The sequence below is a fragment of the Gobius niger genome, assembly GCF_951799975.1.
Source record: "Gobius niger genome assembly, chromosome: 18".
Classification (NCBI taxonomy): Eukaryota; Metazoa; Chordata; class Actinopteri; order Gobiiformes; family Gobiidae; genus Gobius; species Gobius niger.
The window spans coordinates 871087-898376 of NC_136869.1; the positions used below are offsets into that span (position 1 = coordinate 871087).

At 38.5% G+C, this 27290-nt stretch overlaps 1 protein-coding gene across 1 annotated transcript in view; it reads right to left on the bottom strand.

Moving 5' to 3' along the window:
- fars2 (phenylalanyl-tRNA synthetase 2, mitochondrial) overlaps window positions 1-27290 on the bottom strand; it is a 66445-nt gene that overhangs the window by 25781 nt on the left and 13374 nt on the right. The window contains exons 3-7 of the mRNA XM_079576402.1: window positions 22850-22936; window positions 22717-22776; window positions 20600-20768; window positions 16119-16281; window positions 15905-16036 (exon numbers count right to left, since the gene is read on the bottom strand). Of these exons, the coding sequence (XP_079432528.1) occupies window positions 15905-16036; window positions 16119-16281; window positions 20600-20768; window positions 22717-22776; window positions 22850-22936 (611 nt within the window). The remainder of the gene's footprint in view (window positions 1-15904; window positions 16037-16118; window positions 16282-20599; window positions 20769-22716; window positions 22777-22849; window positions 22937-27290) is intronic.

Genomic DNA, 27290 nt, shown 5'->3' on the forward strand with positions numbered 1-27290 from the left:
GGATCTGCACTTCAGAGAATAAAGGATCTGTACTTCAGAGTTTAAGGACCTGTACTTTAGAGTTTAAGGATCTGTACTTCAGAGTTTAAGGATCTGTACTTCAGAGTTTAAGGATCTGTACTTCAGAGTTTAAGGATCTGTACTTCAGAGTTTAAGGATCTGCACTTCAGAGTTAAGGATCTATACTTCAGAGTTTAAGGATCTGTACTTCAGAGTTTAAGGATCTGTACTTCAGAGTTTAAGGATCTGTACTTCAAAGTTTAAGGATCTGTACTTCAGAGTTTAAGGATCTGTACTTCAGAGTTTAAGGATCTGTACTTCAGAGTTTAAGGATCTGTACTTCAGAGTTTAAGGATCTGTACTTCAAAGTTTAAGGATCTGTACTTAAGAGTTTACGGATCTGTACTATAGAGTTTAAGGATCTGTACTTCAGAGTTTAAGGATCTGTACTTCACAGTTTAAGGATCAGTACTTCAAAGTTTAAGGATCTGTACTTCAGAGTTTAAGGATCTGTACTTCAGAGTTTAAGGATCTGTACTTCAGAGTTTACGGATCTGTACTTCAGTGTTTAAGGATCTGTACTTCAGAGTTTAAGGATCTGTACTCCAGAGTTTAAGGATCTGCACTTCAGAGTTTAAAGATCTGTACTTTAGAGTTTAAGGATCTGTACTTCAGAGAATAAAGGATCTGTACTTCAGAGTTTAAGGATCTGTACTTCAGAGTTTAAGGATCTGTACTTTAGCGTTTAAGGATCTGTACTTCAGAGTTTAAGGATCTGTACTTCAGAGTTTAAGGATCTGTACTTCAGAGTTTAAGGATCTGTACTTCAGAGTTTAAGGATCTGTACTTCAGAGTTTAAGGATCTGTACTTCAGAGTTTAAGGATCTGTACTTTAGAGTTTAAGGATCTGTACTTCAGAGTTTAAGGATCTGTACTTCAGAGTTTAAGGATCTGCACTTCAGAGTTTAAGGATCTGTACTCCAGAGTTTAAGGATCTGCACTTCAGAGTTTAAAGATCTGTACTTCAGAGTTTAAGGATCTGTACTTCAGAGTTTAAGGATCTGTACTTCAGAGTTTAAGGATCTGTACTTCAGAGTTTAAGGATCTGTACTCCAGAGTTTAAGGATCTGTACTTTAGAGTTTAAGGATCTGTACTTCAGAGTTTAAGGATCTGTACTCCAGAGTTTAAAGATAATTTCAGAGTTTAAGGATCTGTACTTCAGAGTTTAAGGATCTGTACTTTACTCCTTTGTATTTGCGACTCGGCTAATTGTAAGAAAGTATTTTTCGGTTAATTTCCTGACTCGTCCTTTGGGTTGGGCCATTAGGACTCCTGTAGAACACGTCTGCTTCCTGGCGCTCATGGAGGCGTGTCGCCGTATGCTGCGCTGACAGAGGAGGGAAAAAGCAGTAATTGGTTTGGGACCGAGCGCCGCAGATTGAGCTGTGGAAAAGTAATGACGGGCGGAAGAGGGAGGAGAACGGAGGGGGGGGGAGAGACGAGAGGAGAGAACCGCCAGCACAGGGAAACATTCACAATATCATCACCATATTTATTAAACTACTTCTTTATGGGGAGATTTAGATCCTATTCACAGCTGAGACTCACTTCGACTGGGACAAAACAGCAACAACAGAGTTTAAGGATCTGTATTTAAGAGTTTAAGGATCTGTACTTCAGAGTTTAAGGATCTGTACTTCAGAGTTTAAGGATCTGTACTTCAGAGTTTAAGGATCTGTACTTCAGAGTTTACTTCAGAGTTTAAGGATCTGTACTTCAGAGTTTACTTCAGAGTTTAAGGATCTGTACTTCAGAGTTTAAAGATCTGTACTTCCGTCCTTAAGGATCTGTACTTCAGAGTTTAAAGATCTGTACTTCAGTCCTTAAGGATCTGTACTTCAGTCCTTAAGGATCTGTACTTCAGTCCTTAAGGATCTGTACTTCAGTCCTTAAGGATCTGTACTTCAGAGTTTAAGGATCTGTACTTCAGTCCTTAAGGATCTGTACTTCAGTCCTTAAGGATCTGTACTTCAGAGTTTAACCTCTTACCAGCCGCCTAAACCGAATGTATTCTCTCCTCTTTGCCTAAAGGCCAGAGTAACGCCTCATTTGAAAGCTAAGCCCCACAAAACTGATGTCTTTCCTCACATTGTTGCCATGTTGTGGTCAATATGTTCATGTTTCTTCCTCTCATTTTTGCCTACTTTTTTGTTGCACTTCTGTCAATTTCTTGCTGCTCTTTTGACACTTTTTGTTGGGTTTCTTGGCTCTTTTTATCGCTTTTTTGTTTTAATTTATCAACACATTTTTGTCTTTTTTTTGCAACACTTTTTTGTTACTTTCTTGCTGCTCTTTTGTTGCTATTTTTGTCACTTTTTTAAAAACATTTTTTGTTGCATTTACGTCCTCATTTTCTTCAAATTTTTCGTCTCCATTTTGTCGCTTTTTTTCCCAAGAAGCTTTTCGATTTGGGTAATGCCAAACTGGAGAAAATGTGATTGGTTCAGGTGGGAGTTAAGAGGTCAAGGATCTGTACTTCAGAGTTTAAGGATCTGTACTTCAGAGTTTGAGGATCTGTACTTCAGAGTTTAAGGATCTGTACTTTAGAGTTTAAGGATCTGTACTTTAGAGTTTAAGGATCTGTACTTCAGAGTTTAAGGATCTGTACTTCAGAGTTTAAGGATCTGTACTTCAGAGTTTAAGGATCTGTACTTCAGAGTTTAAGGATCTGTACTTCAGTGTTTAAAGATCTGTACTTTAGAGTTTAAGGATCTGTACTTCAGAGTTTAAGGATCTGTACTTCAGAGTTTAAGGATCTGTACTTCAGAGTTTAAGGATCTGTACTTCAGAATTTAACGATCTGTACTTCAGAGGTTTAAGGATCTGTACTTTAGAGTTTAAGGATCTGTACTTCAGAATTTAACGATCTGTACTTCAGAGTTTAAGGATCTGTACTTCAGAGTTTAAGGATCTGTACTTCAGAGTTTAAGGATCTGTACTTCAGAGTTTAAGGATCTGTACTTCAGAGTTTAAGGATCTGTACTTCAGAGTTTAAGGATCTGTACTACAAAGTTTAAGGATCTGTACTTTTAAAGACTTTTTTCCGTAAATAACAGGCAGATTCACCCCCGAACGACGACGGCTAAACGGATCGTGAAAAGAAGGTCCTAAATGTCGCCTGGAGCCTCGTTTGAATGCGTTTTCTCCCGGGTGAAGGTCGTGTGTTTGTGCAGTGATCCACGACAATAACAAGCTCCTGTCACAAACCGAACGCTCCGTCAGGCGGAGAAACGCCCGAAATGCTAATGACACTGTTCTGCTCACGGATTAGTATTCAAGGCCAGACGCTGCAGGTGAACGCAGGAAATACCTTTACGATAGATACTTTACCGATACTGAACCATAAAACAATCTGAATTTGAAATATCTTGATATACACGATATGGTCCAATTTCACATCTCATTTCAAAATATATCGATCTATCTTAACCTCTTAACTCCCGCCTGAACCGAGAGGATCTTTTTCTCATCAGATTTTTTTCCCCCATCATTTTTTTGCAGGGTATTCAACTCATTTTTGTAAGTTTTTGTCATTTTTTGTCACATTTTTGTTAATTTTTTGTAATTTGTGTGTCAATCTTTTATCACATTTTTGTCCTTTTTTTCGTCAATTTTTTTATTAAATTTTTGTCATTTTTTGTCAATTTTTTGTAATTTATTTTTCAATTTTTTGTAATTTTTTGTTTCAATTTTTTAATCACATTTTTGTCACATTTGTGTCGTTTTTTCGTCATTTTTTTAATTAATTTTTTGTCATTTTTTTGTAATTTTTTTTTCACATTTTCGTCATTTTTTGTCAATTTTTTTGTCCAATTTTTATCACATTTTTGTCATTTTTTTTAATTTTTTGTCAATTTTTTGTGTCATTTTTTGTCACATTTTTGTCATTTTTTTATCACATTTTGTCACATTTTGTCACATTTTTGTCATTTTTTTATCACATTTTGTCACATTTTTGTCATTTTTTCCTCACTTTTTTGTCACATTTCCATCATTGTTTTCGTCTCAGTTTTGTTGCTATTTTCCCCAAAAAAATTTCCGGAAGCTTTTGGATTGGGATAAAGCCAAACTGGAGAGAATGTGAATATCGATATATCGCCCAGCCCTAACAGATAAACAACACATTTTTGGGCTCGACATTTATTAACATTTCCCCTCTATTTTCTCTTTGTAAAACTTGGATTATATATATAAAGGCTCACTGTCATTTTTATTAGAGTCGACAGGATCCAGTATCGACAGAGTCAATAATATCGTTTATCTAAATTTCTTTCCTCTGTTTGATGAAGAAATGAAATGATCTTTTTCTGCATTTGTGGCATTAAAATAAAGTATGGGTTTTAACCTCTTACCACCCGCCTGAACCAAATGCAGTCTGTCCCCTTTTGGCTGCACAACACCTCATTTGAAACTGACCTTTTTCCTCATGTTATTGCTGTGTTGTGTCACCTTTTGTATGTTTTTTTTTTTTTTTTTTTTTTTTTGAATTTTTTTCATTTTTGTTGAATTTTTGTCATTTTTTTGTTGAATTTTTGTCACATTTTTGTTGAATTTTTTTTATTTTTTTTGTTTAATTTTTGTCACATTTTTGTTTAATTTTTGTCACATTTTTGTTGAATTTTTTTTATTTTTTTTGTTTAATTTTTGTCACATTTTTGTTTAATTTTTGTCACATTTTAGTTAAGTTTTTGTCACATTTTTGTTGAATTTTTGTCACATTTTTGTTAAATTTTTGTCATTTTTTTGTTGAATTTTTGTCACATTTTTGTTGAATTTTTGTCACATTTTTGTTGAGTTTTTGTCACATTTTAGTTGAATTTTTGTCACATTTTGTTGAATTTTTGTCAAATTTTTGTTGAATTTTTGTCACATTTTGTTGAATTTTTGTCACATTTCTGTTGCGTTTACATCCTTGTTTTCCTCTCATTTTTTGTGGCTGTTTTGGTGCTTTTTCCCCCCCAAAAAATTGAGAAAATGGGCTCCGTTCAGGTGGGAGTTAAGAGGTTAAAGTCCGTGTTTCCTGGACAAACCCTGACTCAAACCTGGAACCTGTGACTTCCTTCCCTGTCGCTGTGTAATTGTGGTGTAATTGTGGTGTAATTGTGGTGTAATTGTGGTGTGCAGCGTGTTAAAGCGTGGCAGATGAAACATTTATTTACCCTCCCCTGAGCGTCTCTCCTTCATGAAGCAGCTGATCCACCAGCCCTGGTCTCATCACGTTTCCTGCTCATTAACAGCCTGTGGAGGGGCCCCCGGGGGCCCCAGGGGACCCGGGATTTGGGCCTCTCCTCTGGCTGCGGCGGGTGTCGGCTGGTGGGGCTCAGGTGGCGGCCGTGGCTCTAATCCGGCTGCTCATTAAATATTCATGAGGCAGCCCCTTCGGTCACGCCCCCTCCCTTTGATCTGTCGGTAATTATTCGCACACACGGGATCAGCCGCGGTAACGAAGCGGCGACGCGTGACATGTTCTGACTTTACTTAAAAACGACGTCCTGCTGCCGTTCATCAGGAGATCTTTAACTGTCAGAGAAAAACAGCCCAAACTCTCCCTTTACCAGGTTTATTCACACTGACAGGTTTGGTGTCCATGTGTAGCACGAATGACGCTGTAATCCAAATATGGTCATTTCCTTTGAGGTAATGAAGTTTTTGCATTTGAGTGTCTGCATAATGACTAGGGCTGGGTACCGTTAACTACTTGGTACCGACCGAAAAGCTCCGGTAGGGGGCGGTATCGAAAAACTTTTTTTTAATTTCGGTGCTAATTTTTGGTACTTTTTCTCTATCAGATTTTTTTTCCCCATCATTTTTTTGTTGGGTATTCAACTCATTTTTGTACGTTTTTTGGTCATTTTTTAGTCAATTTTTTAGTCAATTTTTTTGTCAATTTTTTCTAACATTTTTGTCATTTTTTGTCATTTTTTTTTTTATCACATTTTTGCCTTTTTTTTCATAAATTTTTGATCACATTTTTGTCATTTTTTAAATCGATTTTTTGTTATTTTTTGTCAATTTTTTGTAATTTTTTTGTAAACTTTTTATCACATTTTTTCACATTTTTTTGTCATTTTTTTGTCAATTTTTTGTCAATTTTTTGTTATTTTTTTGTCAATTTTTTGTTATTTTTTGTCAATTTTTTATCACATTTTTGCCTTTTTTTCCATCAATTTTTCAATCAAATTTTTGTTATTTTTTGTCAATTTTTTGTCGATTTTTTGTTATTTTTTTGTCAATTTTTTGTACTTTTTTGTAAACTTTTTATCACATTTTTTCACATTTTTGTCATTTTTTCTTCAATTTCTTGTCACATTTCCATCCTTGTTTTCGTCTCAGTTTTGTCGCTATTTTCACAGCTTTTTTCCAGAAGCTTTTGGATTGGGGTAAAGCCAAACTGGAGAAAATGTGCTCGGTTCAGGTGGGAGTTAAATATATCCCAGCCCGAACAGATAAACAACACATTTTTGGGCTCGATATTTATTGTCTATACATTCATTAACATTTCCCCTCTGTTTTCTCTTTGTAAAACTTGGATTATATTTCATGTTTTGCTTGTGCACTTTAAGAACAAAGGACTATACGGACTCCGGTCTCTCGGTCGTCCAGCAGACCGTGATGGGCCGGTCAGACTCCGGTCTCTCGGTCGTCCAGCAGACCGTGATGGGCCGGTCAGACTCCGGTCTCTCGGTCGTCCAGCAGACCGTGATGGGCCGGTCAGACTCCGGTCTCTCGGTCGTCCAGCAGACCGTGATGGGCCGGTCAGACTCTGGTGTTAACAGAGCCCCCCCCCCCCCCTCACCCCCCCCTCGTGACCTTTCGGGCGTCGTTATCTCAGTGACATATGGACGACACGGCTCTGACCATTAAACCCTTGTTCTCGCTCCATAAAGTCACTTCCTCAGAGGCTTTAACAGCGGAGTCTCAACCCGAGGCCTGCGGACCGGGGAGCAGCACTCTGAGGTCCTGAACCCCTTAACTCCCGCCTGAACCGAGCACATTCTCTCCAGTTTGGCTTTACCCCAATCCAAAAGCTTCTGGAGAAAAGGTGAGAAAACAGCAACAAAACTGAGACGAAAACAATGATGGAAATGTGACAAAAATGTGACAAAAAATGTGATAAAAATGTGACAAAAAATGTGACAAAAAATGAGAAAAATGTGACAAAAAATGAAAAAAATGTGACAAAAATGTGATAAAACATTGACCCAAAAAAATGACGAAAAATTGACAAAAAAATGACAAATGTCAAAAAAATGTCACAAAAAATGTACAAAAATTTGACCAAGAAATTAAAAAAATGGATGAAAAATTGACGAATAAATGTGACAAAAAGTGAAAAAAATGAAATAAACAAATTACAAAAAAGTTACAAAAATGAGTTGAACCCGCCCCCCAAAAAAAGATGGAAAAAAATCTGATGACGTGAGGAAAAAGATCCATTTAGATGAGTTTTGTAGGTCTTAGCTTTCAAATGAGGCGTTACACTGGCCTACAGGATTTGGGTAAAGCTGAACTGGAGAAAATGCTCTCGGTTCAGGCGGGAGTTCAGAGGTTCTTAAAGAGACAGAGGCCTATTTCAAGACATTCACTACAGCCATTTTGAGAGAGACATTTTATACAAGGCAGTTATTCTAATTTACTGCATTTACAGACCAACAGAAGGTTTGCTCATCATTGTAGTGAGATATAGACTGGTGCTATGGGACTGGAAAAAGCAGAATACACACTCTTTAACCTCTTAACTCCCGCCTGAACCGAGAGCATTTTCTCCAGTTCAGCTTTACCCAAATCCTGTAGGTCAGTGTAACGCCTCATTTGAAAGCTAAGACCTACAAAACTAAATGGATCTTTTTCCTCACGTCATCAGATTTTTTTTCATCACTTTTTTTGTTTGCAGTCGTCTCATTTTTGTTTTGTGTTGTGTTTGTTTGTCATTTTTTTTGTCACTTTTTCGTCCATTTTTTCTAAATTTTTCGTCAAATTATTCTCCCATTTTTGTCAATTTTTTGTCAATTTTTGTCGTTTTTTTGTAACTTTAAAAAAAAAAGTGTCACTTTTTAGTCAAATTTTTCGCATTTTTTTTTGTCAAATTCTTATCACTTTTTTGTCAATTTTTTCCTCAATTTTTCGTCAAATATTTCTCCCTTTTTTGATTTTTTTTTTGTCCATTTTTTGTTACTTTTTCGTTAAAATTTTCCCCCTTTTTTCTCCATTTTTTGTCACTTTTTATAATTTTTTTGTACATTTTTTGTAATTTTTGTGTCACTTTTTCGTCATTTTTTCCTCACTTTTTCCACATTTTCATCCTTGTTTTCGTCTCAGTTTTGTTGCTATTTTCACACCTTTTTTCCAGAAGCTTTTAGATTGGGGTAAAGCTGGAGAAAATGTTCTCAGTTCAGGCGGGAGTTAAGGGGTTAAAGGATCTTTACCGTTAAACGACACCGGTCTGCATCGAAAGCAGCTGTTGGTCAAATTAATTGCTATTTTTTCTAAATTTTTCCCCAATATTTTTTTTCCATTTCAACATGTTTTGCCTCATTCTCCAAATTTTTCCCCAACACAAAAATAAATAAAAACGTTTCCCTATCATTTTTGCAGATTTTTCTGATTACTAATATTTGCCTCCCAACTTTCCTCAATGTTTTTCCCACATTTTTTTTTTCTTATTATTTTTGTCCCAATTTTTCCCCTCATTTTTTCATTATAGATATTTCTGCTCTGGAAGCTCAGCGAGGAGGGGGGGGGAGGTCAAGTCTTTATTGTTCTTTCAGGACCCATTCAATTAGAACAAAGCAAAACTGAGCATCTCCTCTTCCTCCCCTGTCCTGTATCTTCTCCTTTACTCTTTCTCCTCCATCTCCTCTCCCCTCTCTCTTCTTTCTCCTCTCTCTTCTTTCTCCTCTCTCTTCTTTCTCCCCTCTCTTCTCTCCCTTCTCTCTTCTTTCTCCTCTCTCTTCTCTCCCCTCTCTCTCTTCTTTCTCCTCTCTCTTCTTTCTCCCCTCTCTTCTTTCCCCTCTCTCTTCTCTCTCCTCTCTCTTCTCTCTCCTCTCTCTTCTTTCTCCTCTCTCTTCTTTCCCCTCTCTCTTCTTTCTCCTCTCTCTTCTTTCTCCCCTCTCTTCTTTCTCCTCTCTCTTCTTCCTCCTCTCTCTTCTTCCTCCTCTCTCTTCTTTCTCCTCTCTCTTCTTTCTCCCCTCTCTTCTTTCTCCTCTCTCTTCTTTCTCCTCTCTCGTCTTTCTCCTCTCTCTTCTTTCTCCCCTCTCTTCTTTCTCCTCTCTCTTCTTTCTCCTCTCTCGTCTTTCTCCTCTCTCTTCTTTCTCCCCTCTCTTCTTTCTCCTCTCTCTTCTTTCTCCTCTCTCTTCTTTCTCCCCTCTCTTCTTTCTCTCCTCTCTTCTTTCTCCCCTCTCTCTTCTCTCCCCTCTCTCTTCTTTCTCCCCTCTCTCTTCTCTCCCCTCTCTCTTCTTTCTCCCCTCTCTCTTCTCTCTCCTCTCTCTTCTTTCTCCTCTCTCTTCTTTCCCCTCTCTCTTCTTTCCCCTCTCTCTTCTTTCTCCTCTCTCTTCTTTCTCCCCTCTCTTCTTTCTCCTCTCTCTTCTTTCTCCTCTCTCGTCTTTCTCCTCTCTCTTCTTTCTCCCCTCTCTTCTTTCTCCTCTCTCTTCTTTCTCCTCTCTCGTCTTTCTCCTCTCTCTTCTTTCTCCCCTCTCTTCTTTCTCCTCTCTCTTCTTTCTCCTCTCTCTTCTTTCTCCCCTCTCTTCTTTCTCTCCTCTCTTCTTTCTCCCCTCTCTCTTCTCTCCCCTCTCTCTTCTTTCTCCCCTCTCTCTTCTCTCCCCTCTCTCTTCTTTCTCTCCTCTCTCTTCTTTCTCTCCTCTCTTCTTTCTCCCCTCTCTCTTCTCTCCCCTCTCTCTCTTCTTTCTCCTCTCTCTTCTTTCTCCCCTCTCTTCTTTCTCCCCTCTCTCTTCTCTCCCCTCTCTCTTCTCTCCCCTCTCTCTCTTCTTTCTCCCCTCTCTCTTCTTTCTCCTCTCTCTTCTTTCTCTCCTCTCTCTTCTTTCCCCTCTCTCTTCTTTCTCCCCTCTCTTCTTTCTCCTCTTTCTTCTTTCCCCTCTCTCTTCTTTCTCCCCTCTCTTCTTTCTCCTCTTTCTTCTTTCCCCTCTCTCTTCTTTCTCCCGTCTCTTCTTTCTCCCCTCTCTCTTCTTTCTCCTCTCTCTTCTTTCTCTCCTCTCTTTTTTCACCCCTCTCTTCTTTCCCCTCTCTCTTCTTCCTCCTCTCTCTTCTTTCTCCCCTCTCTTCTTTCCCCTCTCTCTTCTTCCTCCTCTCTCTTCTTTCCCCTCTCTCTTCTTCCTCCTCTCTCTTCTTTCCCCTCTCTCTTCTTTCTCCTCTCTCTTCTTTCTCCTCTCTCTTCTTCCTCCTCTCTCTTCTTTCCCCTCTCTCTTCTTCCTCCTCTCTCTTCTTTCTCCTCTCTCTTCTTTCTCCCCTCTCTTCTTTCTCCCCTCTCTTCTTTCTCCCCTCTCTTCTTTCTCCTCTCTCTTCTTTCCCCTCTCTCTTCTTCCTCCTCTCTCTTCTTTCTCCTCTCTCTTCTTTCTCCCCTCTCTTCTTTCTCCTCTCTCTTCTTTCTCCTCTCTCTTCTTTCTCCTCTCTCTTCTTTCTCCTCTCTCTTCTTTCCCCTCTCTCTTCTTTCTCCTCTCTCTTCTTTCTCCTCTCTCTTCTTTCTCCTCTCTCTTCTTTCTCCTCTCTCTCTTCTTTCCCCTCTCTCTTCTTCCTCCTCTCTCTTCTTTCTCCTCTCTCTTCTTTCTCCCCTCTCTTCTTTCTCCTCTCTCTTCTTTCTCCTCTCTCTTCTTTCTCCTCTCTATTCTTTCTCCCCTCTCTTCTTTCCCCTCTCTCTTCTTTCTCCTCTCTCTTCTTCCTCCTCTCTCTTCTTTCTCCCCCTCTTCTTTCTCCCCTCTCTTCTTCCTCCTCTCTCTTCTTTCTCTCTCTCTTCTTTCTCCCCTCTCTTCTTTCTCCTCTCTCTTCTTTCCCCCCTCTCTCTTCTTTCTCCCCTCTCTTCTTTCTCCTCTCTCTTCTTTCTCCTCTCTCTTCTTTCTCCTCTCTCTTCTTCCTCCTCTCTCTTCTTTCTCCCCCTCTTCTTCCTCCTCCTCTCTCTTCTTTCTTCTCTCTCTTCTTTCTCCCCTCTCTTCTCTCTCCTCTCTCTTCTTTCCCCTCTCTCTTCTTTCCCCTCTCTCTTCTTTCTCCTCTCTCTTCTTTCTCCTCTCTCTTCTTTCTCCTCTCTCTTCTTTCTCCTCTCTCTTCTTTCTCCTCTCTCTTCTTTCTCCTCTCTCTTCTTTCTCCCCTCTCTCTTCTTTCTCCTCTCTCTTCTCTCTCTCCTCTCTCTTCTTTCTCCTCTCTCTTCTTTCCCCTCTCTCTTCTTTCTCCTCTCTCTTCTTCCTCCTCTCTCTTCTTTCTCCTCTCTCTTCTTCCTCCTCTCTCTCTTCTTTCTCCCCTCTCTTCTTCCTCCTCTCTCTTCTTTCTCCCCTCTCTTCTTTCCCCTCTCTCTTCTTTCTCCCCTCTCTTCTTTCTCCTCTCTCTTCTTTCTCCCCTCTCTTCTTTCTCCTCTCTCTTCTTTCTCCCCTCTCTTCTTTCCCCTCTCTCTTCTTTCTCCCCTCTCTTCTTTCTCCTCTCTCTTCTTTCTCCCCTCTCTTCTTTCTCCCCTCTCTTCTTTCTCCTCTCTCTTCTTTCCCCTCTCTCTTCTTCCTCCTCTCTCTTCTTTCTCCCCTCTCTTCTTTCTCCTCTCTCTTCTTTCTCCCCTCTCTTCTTTCTCCTCTCTCTTCTTTCTCCTCTCTCTTCTTTCTCCTCTCTCTTCTTTCTCCTCTCTCTTCTTTCTCCTCTCTCTTCTTTCTCCCCTCTCTTCTTTCTCCTCTCTCTTCTTTCTCCCCTCTCTCTTCTTTCTCCTCTCTCTTCTTTCCCCTCTCTCTTCTTTCCCCTCTCTCTTCTTTCCCCTCTCTCTTCTTTCCCCTCTCTCTTCTTTCCCCTCTCTCTTCTTTCTCCCCTCTCTTCTTTCTCCTCTCTCTTCTTTCTCCCCTCTCTTCTTTCCCCTCTCTCTTCTTTCTCCTCTCTCTTCTTTCCCCTCTCTCTTCTTTCCCCTCTCTCTTCTTTCCCCTCTCTCTTCTTTCTCCTCTCTCTTCTTTCTCCTCTCTCTTCTTTCTCCTCTCTTCTTTCTCCTCTCTCTTCTTTCTCCTCTCTCTTCTTTCTCCCCTCTCTTCTTTCTCCTCTCTCTTCTTTCTCCTCTCTCTTCTTTCTCCTCTCTCTTCTTTCTCCTCTCTCTTCTTTCTCCTCTCTCTTCTTTCCCCTCTCTCTTCTTTCTCCTCTCTCTTCTTCCTCCTCTCTCTTCTTTCTCCCCTCTCTTCTTTCTCCTCTCTCTTCTTTCTCCTCTCTCTTCTTTCTCCTCTCTCTTCTTTCTCCCCTCTCTCTTCTTTCTCCTCTCTCTCTTCTTTCTCCCCTCTCTTCTTTCTCCTCTCTCTTCTTTCTCCTCTCTCTTCTTTCTCCCCTCTCGTCTTTCTCCCCTCTCTTCTTTCTCCTCTCTCTTCTTTCTCCTCTCTCTTCTTTCTCCCCTCTCTCTTCTTCCTCCTCTCTCTTCTTTCTCCTCTCTTCTTTCTCTCCTCTCTCTTCTTCCTCCTCTCTCTTCTTTCTCCCCTCTCTCTTCTTTCTCCTCTCTCTTCTTTCCCCTCTCTCTTCTTTCTCCTCTCTCTTCTTTCTCCTCTCTCTTCTTTCTCCCCTCTCTCTTCTTCCTCCTCTCTCTTCTTTCTCCTCTCTTCTTTCTCTCCTCTCTCTTCTTTCTCCTCTCTCTTCTTTCTCCTCTCTCTTCTTTCTCCTCTCTCTTCTTCCTCCCCTCTCTTCTTTCTCCTCTCTCTTCTTTCTCCTCTCTCTTCTTTCTCCTCTCTCTTCTTTCTCCCCTCTCTCTTCCTCCTCCTCTCTCTTCTTTCTCCTCTTCCCTCCCCCCCTCCCGTTTCGGGGGAAAGCCTGGGTGGGATTCCTCCGCTCTCTCTGGAGACCTTCTTAAATGAGGGGGCCCCGTCTCCATGGCAACAGGAGGAGGAGGGGTGGGGGGGTGGGGGTTCACGGTGGGACGGAGCAGCAGCGCCCCCTGCCTGCCGCTCTCACCTGACATTTTCAAACTTCCCCCTTTTTTTTTTGTGCGTGTGTAAAATCTCAGTTTCGAAACCGAATCTCCCTGCGTTTCGGCGCCGCGCGAGCGAGGTGTGAGGCGGTCTCCACGGCGACGGGGATGCGGTCTCCACGGCGACGGGGGCCGGCTGCCGCAGTGGACGGGCGAGGGAGGGAGGCGGCATTACATCACGGAGTCGGAGAGTTTTAACGCGACGGGGAACGCGGAGAAATACGGGGGGGGGGGGGGGGGGGGGGGGGGACACAGAACAACAGCGCCCCCTGTCTGCAGGCTGTCGACTGTGTCAGGAACCAATAAAAGCCTTCTTTAGATCCAGGTTTGATGCTGTCGGTCCAGGGGCGGCATTAACCCCTTAACTCCCACCGGAACCGAGCACATTTTCTATCCAAAAGCTTCTGGAAAAAAGGTGTGAAAATAGCAACAAAACTGAGACCAAAACAAGGATGAAAATGTGAAAAAAGTGAGAAAAAATTGACGAAAAATTGACGAAAAATGTACCAAAAAAATGACCAAAAATTGACAAAAAAGTGATTAGAATTTGACAAAAAAAGCGAATAATTTAACGAAAATGTGACAAAAAAATGACAAAAAATTGACAAAAAGTGAGAAAAAATTGACGAAAAATTGAGAAAAAATGGATGAAAAAGTGACAAAAAATTGACAAAAAAGTGATAAAAATTTGAGAAAAAAATGCGAATAATTTGACGAAAAAGTGACAAAAAAGTCACGAAAATTTGACAAAAATGAGATGACTTCCCAACAAAAAAAGTGCTGAAAAAAAATCTGATGATGTGAGGAAAAAGATCAATTTAGTTTTGTAGATCTTTCAAATGTGGCGTTACACTGGCCTACAGGATTTGGGTAAAGCTGAACTGGAGAAAATGCTCTCGGTTCAGGCGGGAGTTAAGAGGTTAAATGAAGTCACTTGGTTGTTTCAGCTCAAAGAAAAAAAAAGAAATTATAAAGATTTTCCCATTTTTTTCTGTTTTTGCCTAAATGTTTGCCCCATTTATTCATATTTTTGCCCCAATTTTTTTTTTTTTCAATTTTTTTAACCAATGTTTGCCTCATTTTTTAAAATTTTTTCTTATTTTTGCCCTATTTCTTATTATTTATTTATTTTTGGCAAATAGTTTGCTCCATTTTATCTTATTTTTTGCCAATTTAATTTAATTTATCTATATTTAAAAAAAATATTTGAACAATGTTTGCCTTATGTCTATTTCTATACATTTTTTGGCAATTTTATTTTATTCATCTATATTTAAAAAACATTTCCCTAGTGTTTGTGTCATTTCTCCTATTTTTGACCATTTTTTCCCCTTCTATTTTTAAATTATTTTTGTAAAATGTTTGACGCATTTTTTCTATTTTTGTCCCAATTTCTTTCTCGTTTTTCCATTTTGTTTCCCTCATATATGCAATTTTTTAAACTATTCATAATTTCCCCAAATTATTCCCCATTTTTCCCCTTTTTTTCTTTCCTCTTTTTTTGCCCAAATGTTTGCCCCATTTATTAATTTTTTTTTTTACATTTTTATTTAATAATTATTATTTATTTTAATAATTATTTTTACCCAATGTTTGCCCCATTTTTTTCTTATTTTTGCCAATTTAATTTAATTTATCTATATTAATAAAAAAATTGAACAATGTTTGCCCCATTTATTCATATTTTTGTCCCAATGTCTTAAATGATGAATATTTCCTTTTCCCCGCGTTGTAAATGTGCAGATCTTCCTCACATTATTGATCTGACACATATTTTAATATCGGTATCGGATAAAGTATCGTTCAGGTATCGGTATTGAAAACCAAGTAGCATTTGCAGTAGTAGTACCTGATGGCAGTAGTATTCGCAGTAGTAGTACCTGACCGCAGTAGTAGCACCTGACCGCAGTAGTATTCGCAGTAGTAGTACCTGACCGCAGTAGTAGCACCTGACCGCAGTAGTAGCACCTGACCGCAGTAGTGGTACCTGACCGCAGTAGTAGTCCCTGACCGCAGTAGTATTCGCAGTAGTAGTACCTGACCGCAGTAGTATTCGCAGTAGTAGTACCTGACCGCAGTAGTAGCACCTGACCGCAGTAGTATTCGCAGTAGTAGTACCTGACCGCAGTAGTAGCACCTGACCGCAGTAGTATTCGCAGTAGTAGTACCTGACCGCAGTAGTAGTACCTGACCGCAGTAGTAGCACCTGACCGCAGTAGTACTCGCAGTAGTAGTACCTGACCGCAGTAGTAGTACCTGACTGCAGTAGTAGTACCTGACCGCAGTAGTATTCGCAGTAGTAGTACCTGACTGCAGTAGTAGTACCTGACCTCAGTAGTATTCGCAGTACTAGTACCTGACCGCAGTAGTACTCGCAGTACTAGTACCTGAGCGCAGCAGCTGTTGCTCCATGACTCCGCAGTAGTAGTACCTGACCGCAGTAGTACTCGCAGTAGTACTCGCAGTAGTATTCGCAGTACTAGTACCTGAGCGCAGTAGCTGTTGCTCCATGACTCCGCAGTACTAGTACCTGACCGCAGTAGTATTCGCAGTACTAGTACCTGAGCGCAGCAGCTGTTGCTCCATGACTCCGCAGTACTAGTACCTGACCGCAGTACTAGTACCTGACCGCAGTAGTATTCGCAGTACTAGTACCTGATCGCAGTACTAGTACCTGACCGCAGTAGTATTCGCAGTACTAGTACCTGATCGCAGTAGCTGTTGCTCCATGACTCCGCAGCCCAGCACCTCCAGCCACTGACCCCTGAACAGAACCTCCAGCTCGAAGGACGGGTGAGTGAAGGGGAAGAAGCAGTCCACCCAGCGCAGCTCCACCTCTGGACACACCGAGGGAGGGGGCATCAGGGGGGAGGCATCACATCAGAGGGGGGGGGCATCACATCAGGGGGGGGGCAGTACCTGGAGGGAAGAGGTGCTGGATGAGTCTGGTGAGGGTGCTCTTCAGGTTAAACTCCAGCAGCTTCACGGCCTCCAGAGAGTGCTCCTCCTGCTTCTGCGGCGTCCGGCGGCCATTAGGCTCGAACAGAGACAGCAGCTCCCCCCCCTCCACCGCAGAGAACAGCTGGATAACAGAGAACAGCTGGATAACAGAGAACAGCTGGATAACAGAGAACATTAATGTACGAACTGAAACAGGAAAACCACATTAACGTACGAACTGGAAAAATACATTGAACAGGCTAGTGCTAACGGCAATAGGAAAAATACATTGAACAGGCTAGTGCTAACAGCTATAGGAAAAAAATATTGAACAGGCTAACGCTAACGGCTATACGAAAATACATTGAACAGGCTAATGCTAACGGCTGTAGGATAAATACACTGAACAGGCTAATGCTAACTGGTATACGTAAATACATTGAAAAAGCTAATGCTAACGGCTATAGGAAAAACACATTAAACAGGCTAATGATAACAGTTATACGAAAATACATTGAACAGGCTAATGCTAACGGCCACCGGCTAAGGCTAACGGCTATAGGAAAAATACATTGAACAGGCTAGTGCTAACGGCTATACGAAAATACATTGAACAGGCTAATGCTAACGGCTATAGGAAAAACACATTGAACAGGCTAATGCTAACGGCTATACGAAAATACATTGAACAGGCTAATGCTAACGGCTATAGGAAAAATACATTGAACAGGCTAATGCTAACGGCTAGAGACGAAAATACATTGAACAGACTAATCCTAACGGCTATAGGAAAAACACATTGAACAAGCTAATGCTAACGGCTATATGAAAATACATTGAACAGGCTAATGCTAACGGCTGAAACAGGAAAACTACATTAACGTACGAACTGAAACAGGAAAACTACATTAACGTACGAAGTGAAACAGGAAAACTACATTAATGTACGAACTGAAACAGGAAAACCACATTAATGTACGAACTGAAACAGGAAAACCACATTAATGTACGAACTGAAACAGGAAAACTACATTAATGTACGAACTGAAACAGGAAAACTACATTAATGTACGAACTGAAACAGGAAAACTACATTAATGTACGAACTGAAACAGGAAAACTACATTAATGTACGAACTGAAACAAGAAAACTGCATTAATGTACGAACTGAAACAAGAAAACTACATTAATGTACGAACTGAAACAAGAAAACTGCATTAATGTACGAACTGAAACAAGAAAACTGCATTAATGTACGAACTGAAACAGGAAAACTACATTCATGTACGAACTGAAAAAGGAAAACTACATTAATGTACGAAGTGAAACAGGAAAACTACATTAACGTACGAAGTGAAACAGGAAAACTACATTAACGTACGAAGTGAAACAGGAAAACTACATTAATGTACGAACTGAAACAGGAAAACTACATTAATGTACGAACTGAAACAGGAAAACTACATTAATGTACGAACTGAAACAGGAAAACTACATTAATGTACGAACTGAAACAGGAAAACTACATTAATGTACGAACTGAAACAGGAAAACTGCATTAATGTACGAACTGAAACAAGAAAACTACATTAATGTACGAACTGAAACAGGAAAACTACATTAATGTACGAACTGAAACAGGAAAACTACATTAATGTACGAACTGAAACAGGAAAACACATTAATGTACGAACTGAAACAGGAAAACTACATTAATGTACGAACTGAAACAAGAAAACTGCATTAATGTACGAACTGAAACAAGAAAACTGCATTAACGTACGAACTGAAACAAGAAAACTGCATTAATGTACGAACTGAAACAAGAAAACTACATTAATGTACGAACTGAAACAGGAAAACACATTAATGTACGAACTGAAACAGGAAAACACATTAATGTACGAACTGAAACAGGAAAACTACATTAATGTACGAACTGAAACAGGAAAACTACATTAATGTACGAACTGAAACAAGAAAACTGCATTAATGTACGAACTGAAACAAGAAAACTGCATTAACGTACGAACTGAAACAAGAAAACTACATTAATGTACGAACTGAAACAAGAAAACTGCATTAATGTACGAACTGAAACAAGAAAACTACATTAATGTACGAACTGAAACAAGAAAACTGCATTAACGTACGAACTGAAACAAGAAAACTGCATTAATGTACGAACTGAAACAAGAAAACTACATTAATGTACGAACTGAAACAAGAAAACTACATTAATGTACGAACTGAAACAAGAAAACTGCATTAATGTACGAACTGAAACAAGAAAACTACATTAATGTACGAACTGAAACAAGAAAACTACATTAATGTACGAACTGAAACAGGAAAACTACATTAATGTACGAACTGAAACAGGAAAACTACATTAATGTACGAACTGAAACAAGAAAACTACATTAATGTACGAACTGAAACAGGAAAACCACATTAATGTACGAACTGAAACAGGAAAACCACATTAATGTACGAACTGAAACAGGAAAACCACATTAATGTACGAACTGAAACAGGAAAACTACATTAATGTACGAACTGAAACAGGAAAACTACATTAATGTACGAACTGAAACAGGAAAACTACATTAATGTACGAACTGAAACAGGAAAACTACATTAATGTACGAACTGAAAAAGGAAAACTACATTAATGTACGAACTGAAACAGGAAAACTGCATTAATGTACGAACTGAAACAGGAAAACCACATTAATGTACGAACTGAAACAGGAAAACCACATTAATGTACGAACTGAAACAGGAAAACTACATTAATGTACGAACTGAAAAAGGAAAACTACATTAATGTACGAACTGAAAAAGAAAAACTACAGTAATGTACGAACTGAAACAGGAAAACTACATTAACGTACGAACTGAAACAGGAAAACTACATTAATGTACGAACTGAAACAGGAAAACTACATTAATATACGAACTGAAACAGGAAAACTACATTAATGTACGAACTGAAACAGGAACACACATTAATGTACGAACTGAAACAGGAAAACTACATTAATATACGAACTGAAACAGGAAAACTACATTAATGTAAGAACTGAAACAGGAAAACTACATTAATGTACAAACTGAAACAGGAAAACTACATTAATGTACGAACTGAAACAGGAAAACTACATTAACGTACGAACTGAAACAGGAAAACTACATTCATGTACGAACTGAAACAGGAAAACCACATTAATGTACAAACTGAAACAGGAAAACTACATTAACGTACGAACTGAAACAGGAAAACCACATTAATGTACGAACTGAAACAGGAAAACTGCATTAATGTACGAACTGAAACAGGAAAACCACATTAATGTACGAACTGAAACAGGAAAACCACATTAATGTACGAACTGAAACAGGAAAACTACATTAATGTACGAACTGAAAAAGGAAAACTACATTAATGTACGAACTGAAAAAGAAAAACTACAGTAATGTACGAACTGAAACAGGAAAACTACATTAACGTACGAACTGAAACAGGAAAACTACATTAATGTACAAACTGAAACAGGAAAACTACATTAATATACGAACTGAAACAGGAAAACTACATTAATGTACGAACTGAAACAGGAACACACATTAATGTACGAACTGAAACAGGAAAACCACATTAATGTACGAACTGAAACAGGAAAACTACATTAATGTACGAACTGAAACAAGAAAACTGCATTAATGTACGAACTGAAAAAGGAAAACTACATTAATGTACGAACTGAAAAAGGAAAACTACATTAATGTACGAACTGAAACAGGAAAACTACATTAACGTACGAACTGAAAAAGGAAAACTACATTAATGTACGAACTGAAACAGGAAAACTACATTAATGTACAAACTGAAACAGGAAAACTGCATTAATGTACGAACTGAAACAGGAAAATCACATTAATGTACGAACTGAAACAGGAAAACCACATTAATGTACGAACTGAAACAAGAAAACTACATTAATGTACGAACTGAAACAGGAAAACCACATTAATGTACGAACTGAAACAGGAAAACCACATTAATGTACGAACTGAAACAGGAAAACTACATTAATGTACGAACTGAAACAGGAAAACCACATTAATGTACGAACTGAAACAGGAAAACCACATTAATGTACGAACTGAAACAGGAAAACTACATTAATGTACGAACTGAAACAGGAAAACTACATTAATGTACGAACTGAAACAGGAAAACCACATTAATGTACGAACTGAAACAGGAAAACTACATTAATGTATGAACTGAAAAAAGGAAAACTACATTAATGTACGAACTGAAGCAGCTGGATAACACATTTATTTCCCATGAAACTCTTTGGACTTTAAACGGAGCCTGACCTCGTGGTTGGAGAACAGCTGGATAACAGAGAACGGCAGAGAACAGCTGGATAACAGATTTGTGTCTGACCTCGTGGTTGGAGAACAGCCGCACGCCCTCCATCTGGTGGAACACCGGGTAGTGCGAGCAGTCGATCTCGTCGCGCCGGTAAACGTCTCCGGCCAATAGGAACGCGTCGAGGCCCGCGCTCACCAGCTCCCTCTGGTGGGCGGAGGTGTGAGCGCGCAGCATCGTCGTCCTGAAACGAGTCACCGAGATGAGTTAGCTCTGAGCTGCAAACGGCTACAGGCTAATGCTAACGGCTATAGGAAAAATACATTGAACAGGCTAATGCTAACGGCTATAAGAAAATACATTGAACAGGCTAGTGCTAACGGCTATAGGAAAAACATATTGAACAGGCTAATGCTAACAGCTATAGGAAAAAAACATTGAACAGGCTAGTGCTAACGGCTATAGGAAAAACATATTGAACAGGCTAATGCTAACAGCTATAGGAAAAAAACATTGAACAGGCTAATGCTAGCGGCTACAGGCTAATGCTAACGGCTATATGAAAATACATTGAACAGGCTAATGCGAACGGCTATTGCAAAAATATATTGAACAAGCTAATGCTAACGGCTATAGGAAAAATACATTGAACAGGCTAATGCTAACGGCCACCGGCTAAGGCTAACGGCTATAGGAAAAACACACTGAACAGGCTAATGCTAATGGCTATAGGAAAAATACATCGAACAGGCTAATGCTAACGGCTATACAAAAATACATTGAACAGGCTAATGCTAACGGCTGTAGGATAAATACATTGAACAGGCTAGTGCTAATGGCTATAGGAAAAATACATTGAACAGGCTAATGCTAACGGCTATACGAAAATACATTGAACAGGCTAATGCTAACGGCTGTAGGATAAATGCATTGAACACGCTAATGCTAGCGGCTATAGGAAAAATACATTGAACAGGCTAATGCTAACGGCTACATGCTGATGCTAACGGCTATAGGAAAAATACATTGAACAGGCTAGTGCTAATGGCTATAGGAAAAATACATTGAACAGGCTAATGCTAACGGCTGTAGGATAAATACACTGAACAGGCTAATGCTAACGGGTATACGAAAATACATTGAAAAAGCTAATGCTAGCGGCTATAGGAAAAATACATTGAACAGGCTAATGCTAACGGCTACATGCTAATGCTAACGGCTATAGGAAAACTACATTGAACAGGCTAGTGCTAATGGCTATAGGAAAAACACATTGAAGAGGCTAATGCTAACGGCTATACGAAAATACATTGAAAAGGCTAATGCTAACAACTATAGGAATAATACATTGAACAGGCTAATGCTAACAACTATAGGAAAAATACATTGAACAGGCTAATGCTAACAACTATAGGAAAAATACATTGAACAGGCTAATGCTAACGGCTATAGGAAAAATACATTGAACAGGCCAGTGCAAACGGCTATAGGAAAAACACATTGAACAGGCTAATGCTAACGGCTAATGCTAACGACTATAGGAAAAATACATTGAACAGGCTAATGCTAACGGCTATACGAAAATACATTGAACAGGCTAATGCTAACGGCTACAGGCTAATGCTAATGGCTATAGGAAAAATACATTGAACAGGCTAATGCTAACGGCTACAGGCTAATGCTAATGGCTATAAGAAAAATACATTGAACAGGCTAATGCTAACGGCTACATGCTCATGCTAACGGCTGTAGGATAAATACACTGAACAGGCTAGTGCTAATGGCTATTGGAAAAATATATTGAAAAAGCTAATGCTAACGGCTATACGAAAATACATTGAACAGGCTAATGCTAACGGCTGTAGGATAAATGCATTGAACACGCTAATGCTAGCGGCTATAGGAAAAATACATTGAACAGGCTAATGCTAACGGCTACATGCTAATGCTAACGGCTATAGGAAAAATACATTGAACAGGCTAGTGCTAAAGGCTATAGGAAAAACACATTGAACAGGCTAATGCTAACGGCTGTAGGATAAATACACTGAACAGGCTAATGCTAACGGCTATACGAAAATACATTGAACAGGCTAGTGCTACAGGCTAAATGCTAACGGCTATACGAAAATACATTGAAAAGGCTAATGCTAACGGCTAACGGCTAATGCTAACGGCTATAGGGGAAACACCTGTTGATGTAGTAGTTGTCTCCCTTCTTTCGGCTGGGATGGTCCGGGGGGATCAGTAAACTGTAGAGGAACAACGGAGTTCAGTTAAAACATGTGACCGTTTATAATGAAGTGATAAACGTGAGAGTCTGACCTGTCGAAGTTCTGCTCCACGCTCACGACTGGACTGAGGTTATCGTGGACAGAGAACAGCGGGTTCCCCCATCGGCCCATGTACGAACTGAAACAGGAAAACTACATTAATGTACGAACTGAAACAGGAAAACTACATTAATGTACGAACTGAAACAGGAAAACTACATTAATGTACGAACTGAAACAGGAAAACTACATTAATGTATGAACTGAAACAAGAAAACTACATTAATGTACGAAGTGAAACAGGAAAACTACATTAATGTACGAACTGAAACAGGAAAACTACATTAATGTACGAACTGAAACAGGAAAACTACATTAATGTACGAACTGAAACAGGAAAACTACATTAATGTACGAAGTGAAACAGGAAAACCACATTAATGTACGAACTGAAACAGGAAAACTACATTAATGTACGAACTGAAACAGGAAAACTACATTAATGTACGAACTGAAACAGGAAAACCACATTAATGTACGAACTGAAACAGGAAAACCACATTAATGTACGAACTGAAACAGGAAAACTACATTAATGTACGAACTGAAACAGGAAAACTACATTAATGTACGAACTGAAACAGGAAAACCACATTAATGTGCGAACTGAAACAGGAAAACTACATTAATGTACGAAATGAAACAGGAAAACTACATTAATGTACGAACTGAAACAGGAAAACCACATTAATGTACGAACTGAAACAGGAAAACTACATTAATGTACGAACTGAAACAGGAAAACGACATTAATGTACAAACTGAAACAGGAAAACCACGTTAATGTACGAACTGAAACAGGAAAACCACATTAATGTACGAACTGAAACAGGAAAACTACATTAATGTACGAACTGCAACAGGAAAACTACATTAATGTACGAACTGAAACAGGAAAACTACGTTAATGTACGAACTGAAACAGGAAAACTACATTAACGTACGAACTGAAACAGGAAAACTACATTAATGTACGAACTGAAACAGGAAAACTACATTAATGTACGAACTGAAACAAGAAAACTACATTAATGTACGAACTGAAACAGGAAAACCACATTAATGTACGAACTGAAACAGGAAAACTACATTAATGTACGAACTGAAGCAGGAAAACCACATTAATGTACGAACTGAAACAGGAAAACTACATTAATGTACGAACTGAAACAGGAAAACGACATTAATGTATGAACTGAAACAGGAAAACCACATTAATGTACGAACTGAAACAGGAAAACTACATTAATGTACGAACTGAAACAAGAAAACCACGTTAATGTACGAACTGAAACAGGAAAACCACGTTAATGTACGAACTGAAACAGGAAAACTACATTAATGTACGAACTGAAACAGGAAAACTACATTAATGTACGAACTGAAACAGGAAAACTACATTAATGTACGAACTGAAACAGGAAAACTACATTAATGTACGAACTGAAACAGGAAAACTACATTAATGTACGAACTGAAACAGGAAAACCACATTAATGTACGAACTGAAACAGGAAAACCACATTAATGTACGAACTGAAACAGGAAAACTACATTAATGTACGAACTGAAACAGGAAAACTACATTAATGTACGAACTGAAACAGGAAAACTACATTAATGTACGAACTGAAACAGGAAAACTACATTAACGTACGAACTGAAACAGGAAAACTACATTAATGTACGAACTGAAACAGGAAAACTACATTAATGTACGAACTGAAACAGGAAAACTACATTAATGTACGAACTGAAACAGGAAAACTACATTAATGTACGAACTGAAACAGGAAAACTACATTAATGTACGAACTGAAACAGGAAAACCACATTAATGTACGAACTGAAACAGGAAAACTACATTAATGTACGAACTGAAACAGGAAAACTACATTAATGTACGAACTGAAACAGGAAAACTACATTAATGTACGAACTGAAACAAGAAACCTACATTAATGTACGAACTGAAACAGGAAAACTACATTAATGTACGAACTGAAACAGGAAAACTACATTAATGTACGAACTGAAACAGGAAAACTACATTAATGTACGAACTGAAAAAGGAAAACCACATTAATGTACGAACTGAAACAAGAAAACTACATTAATGTACGAACTGAAACAGGAAAACTACATTAATGTACGAACTGAAACAGGAAAACTACATTAATGTACGAACTGAAACAGGAAAACTACATTAATGTACGAACTGAAACAGGAAAACTACATTAATGTACGAACTGAAGCAGGAAAACCACATTAATGTACGAACTGAAACAGGAAAACTACATTAATGTACGAAGTGAAGCAGGAAAACCACATTAATGTACGAACTGAAACAGGAAAACTACATTAATGTACGAACTGAAACAGGAAAACTACATTAATGTACGAACTGAAACAGGAAAACTACATTAATGTACGAACTGAAACAGGAAAACTACATTAATGTACGAACTGAAACAGGAAAACTACATTAATGTACGAACTGAAACAGGAAAACTACATTAATGTACGAACTGAAGCAGGAAAACCACATTAATGTACGAACTGAAACAGGAAAACTACATTAATGTACGAAGTGAAGCAGGAAAACCACATTAATGTACGAACTGAAACAGGAAAACTACATTAATGTACGAACTGAAACAGGAAAACTACATTAATGTACGAACTGAAACAGGAAAACCACATTAATGTACGAACTGAAACAGGAAAACCACATTAATGTACGAACTGAAACAGGAAAACTACATTAATGTACGAACTGAAACAAGAAAACTACATTAATGTACGAACTGAAACAGGAAAACTACATTAATGTACGAACTGAAACAGGAAAACTACATTAATGTACGAACTGAAACAGGAAAACCACATTAATGTACGAACTGAAACAAGAAAACTACATTAATGTACGAACTGAAACAGGAAAAACACATTAATGTACGAACCGAAACAAGAAAACTACATTAATGTACGAACTGAAACAGGAAAACTACATTAATGTACGAACCGAAACAAGAAAACTACATTAATGTACGAACTGAAACAGGAAAACTACATTAATGTACGAACTGAAACAGGAAAACCACATTAATGTACGAACTGAAACAAGAAAACTACATTAATGTACGAACTGAAACAGGAAAAACACATTAATGTACGAACTGAAACAGGAAAACCACATTAATGTACGAACTGAAACAGGAAAAACACATTAATGTACGAACTGAAACAGGAAAACTACATTAATGTACGAACTGAAACAAGAAAACTACATTAATGTACGAACTGAAACAGGAAAACTACATTAATGTACGAACTGAAACAGGAAAAACACATTAATGTACGAACTGAAACAGGAAAACTACATTAATGTACGAACTGAAACAAGAAAACTACATTAATGTACGAACTGAAACAGGAAAAACACATTAATGTACAAACTGAAACAGGAAAACTACATTAATGTACGAACTGAAACAGGAAAAACACATTAATGTACGAACTGAAACAGGAAAACTACATTAATGTACGAACTGAAACAGGAAAACCACATTAATGTACGAACTGAAACAGGAAAACTACATTAATGTACGAACTGAAACAGGGAAACTACATTAATGTACGAACTGAAACAAGAAAACACATTAATGTACGAACTGAAACAAGAAAACTACATTAATGTACGAACTGAAACAGGAAAACTACATTAATGTACGAACTGAAACAGGAAAACCACATTAATGTACGAACTGAAACAGGAAAACGACATTAATGTACGAACTGAAACAAGAAAACTACATTAATGTACGAACTGAAACAGGAAAACTACATTAATGTACGAACTGAAACAGGAAAACTACATTAATGTACGAACTGAAACAGGAAAACCACATTAATGTATGAACTGAAACAGGAAAACTACATTAATGTACGAACTGAAACAGGAAAACTACATTAATGTACGAACTGAAACAGGAAAACTACATTAATGTACGAACTGAAACAGGAAAACTACATTAATGTACGAACTGAAACAGGAAAACTACATTAATGTACGAACTGAAACAAGAAAACTACATTAATGTACGAACTGAAACAGGAAAACCACATTAATGTACGAACTGAAACAGGAAAACTACATTAATGTACGAACTGAAACAGGAAAACTACATTAATGTACGAACCGAAACAGGAAAACCACATTAATGTACGAACTGAAACAGGATCACACATTAATGTACGAACTGAAACAGGAAAACCACATTAATGTACGAACCGAAACAAGAAAACTACATTAATGTACGAACTGAAACAGGAAAACTACATTAATGTACGAACTGAAACAGGAAAACTACATTAATGTACGAACTGAAACAGGAAAACCACATTAATGTACGAACTGAAACAAGAAAACT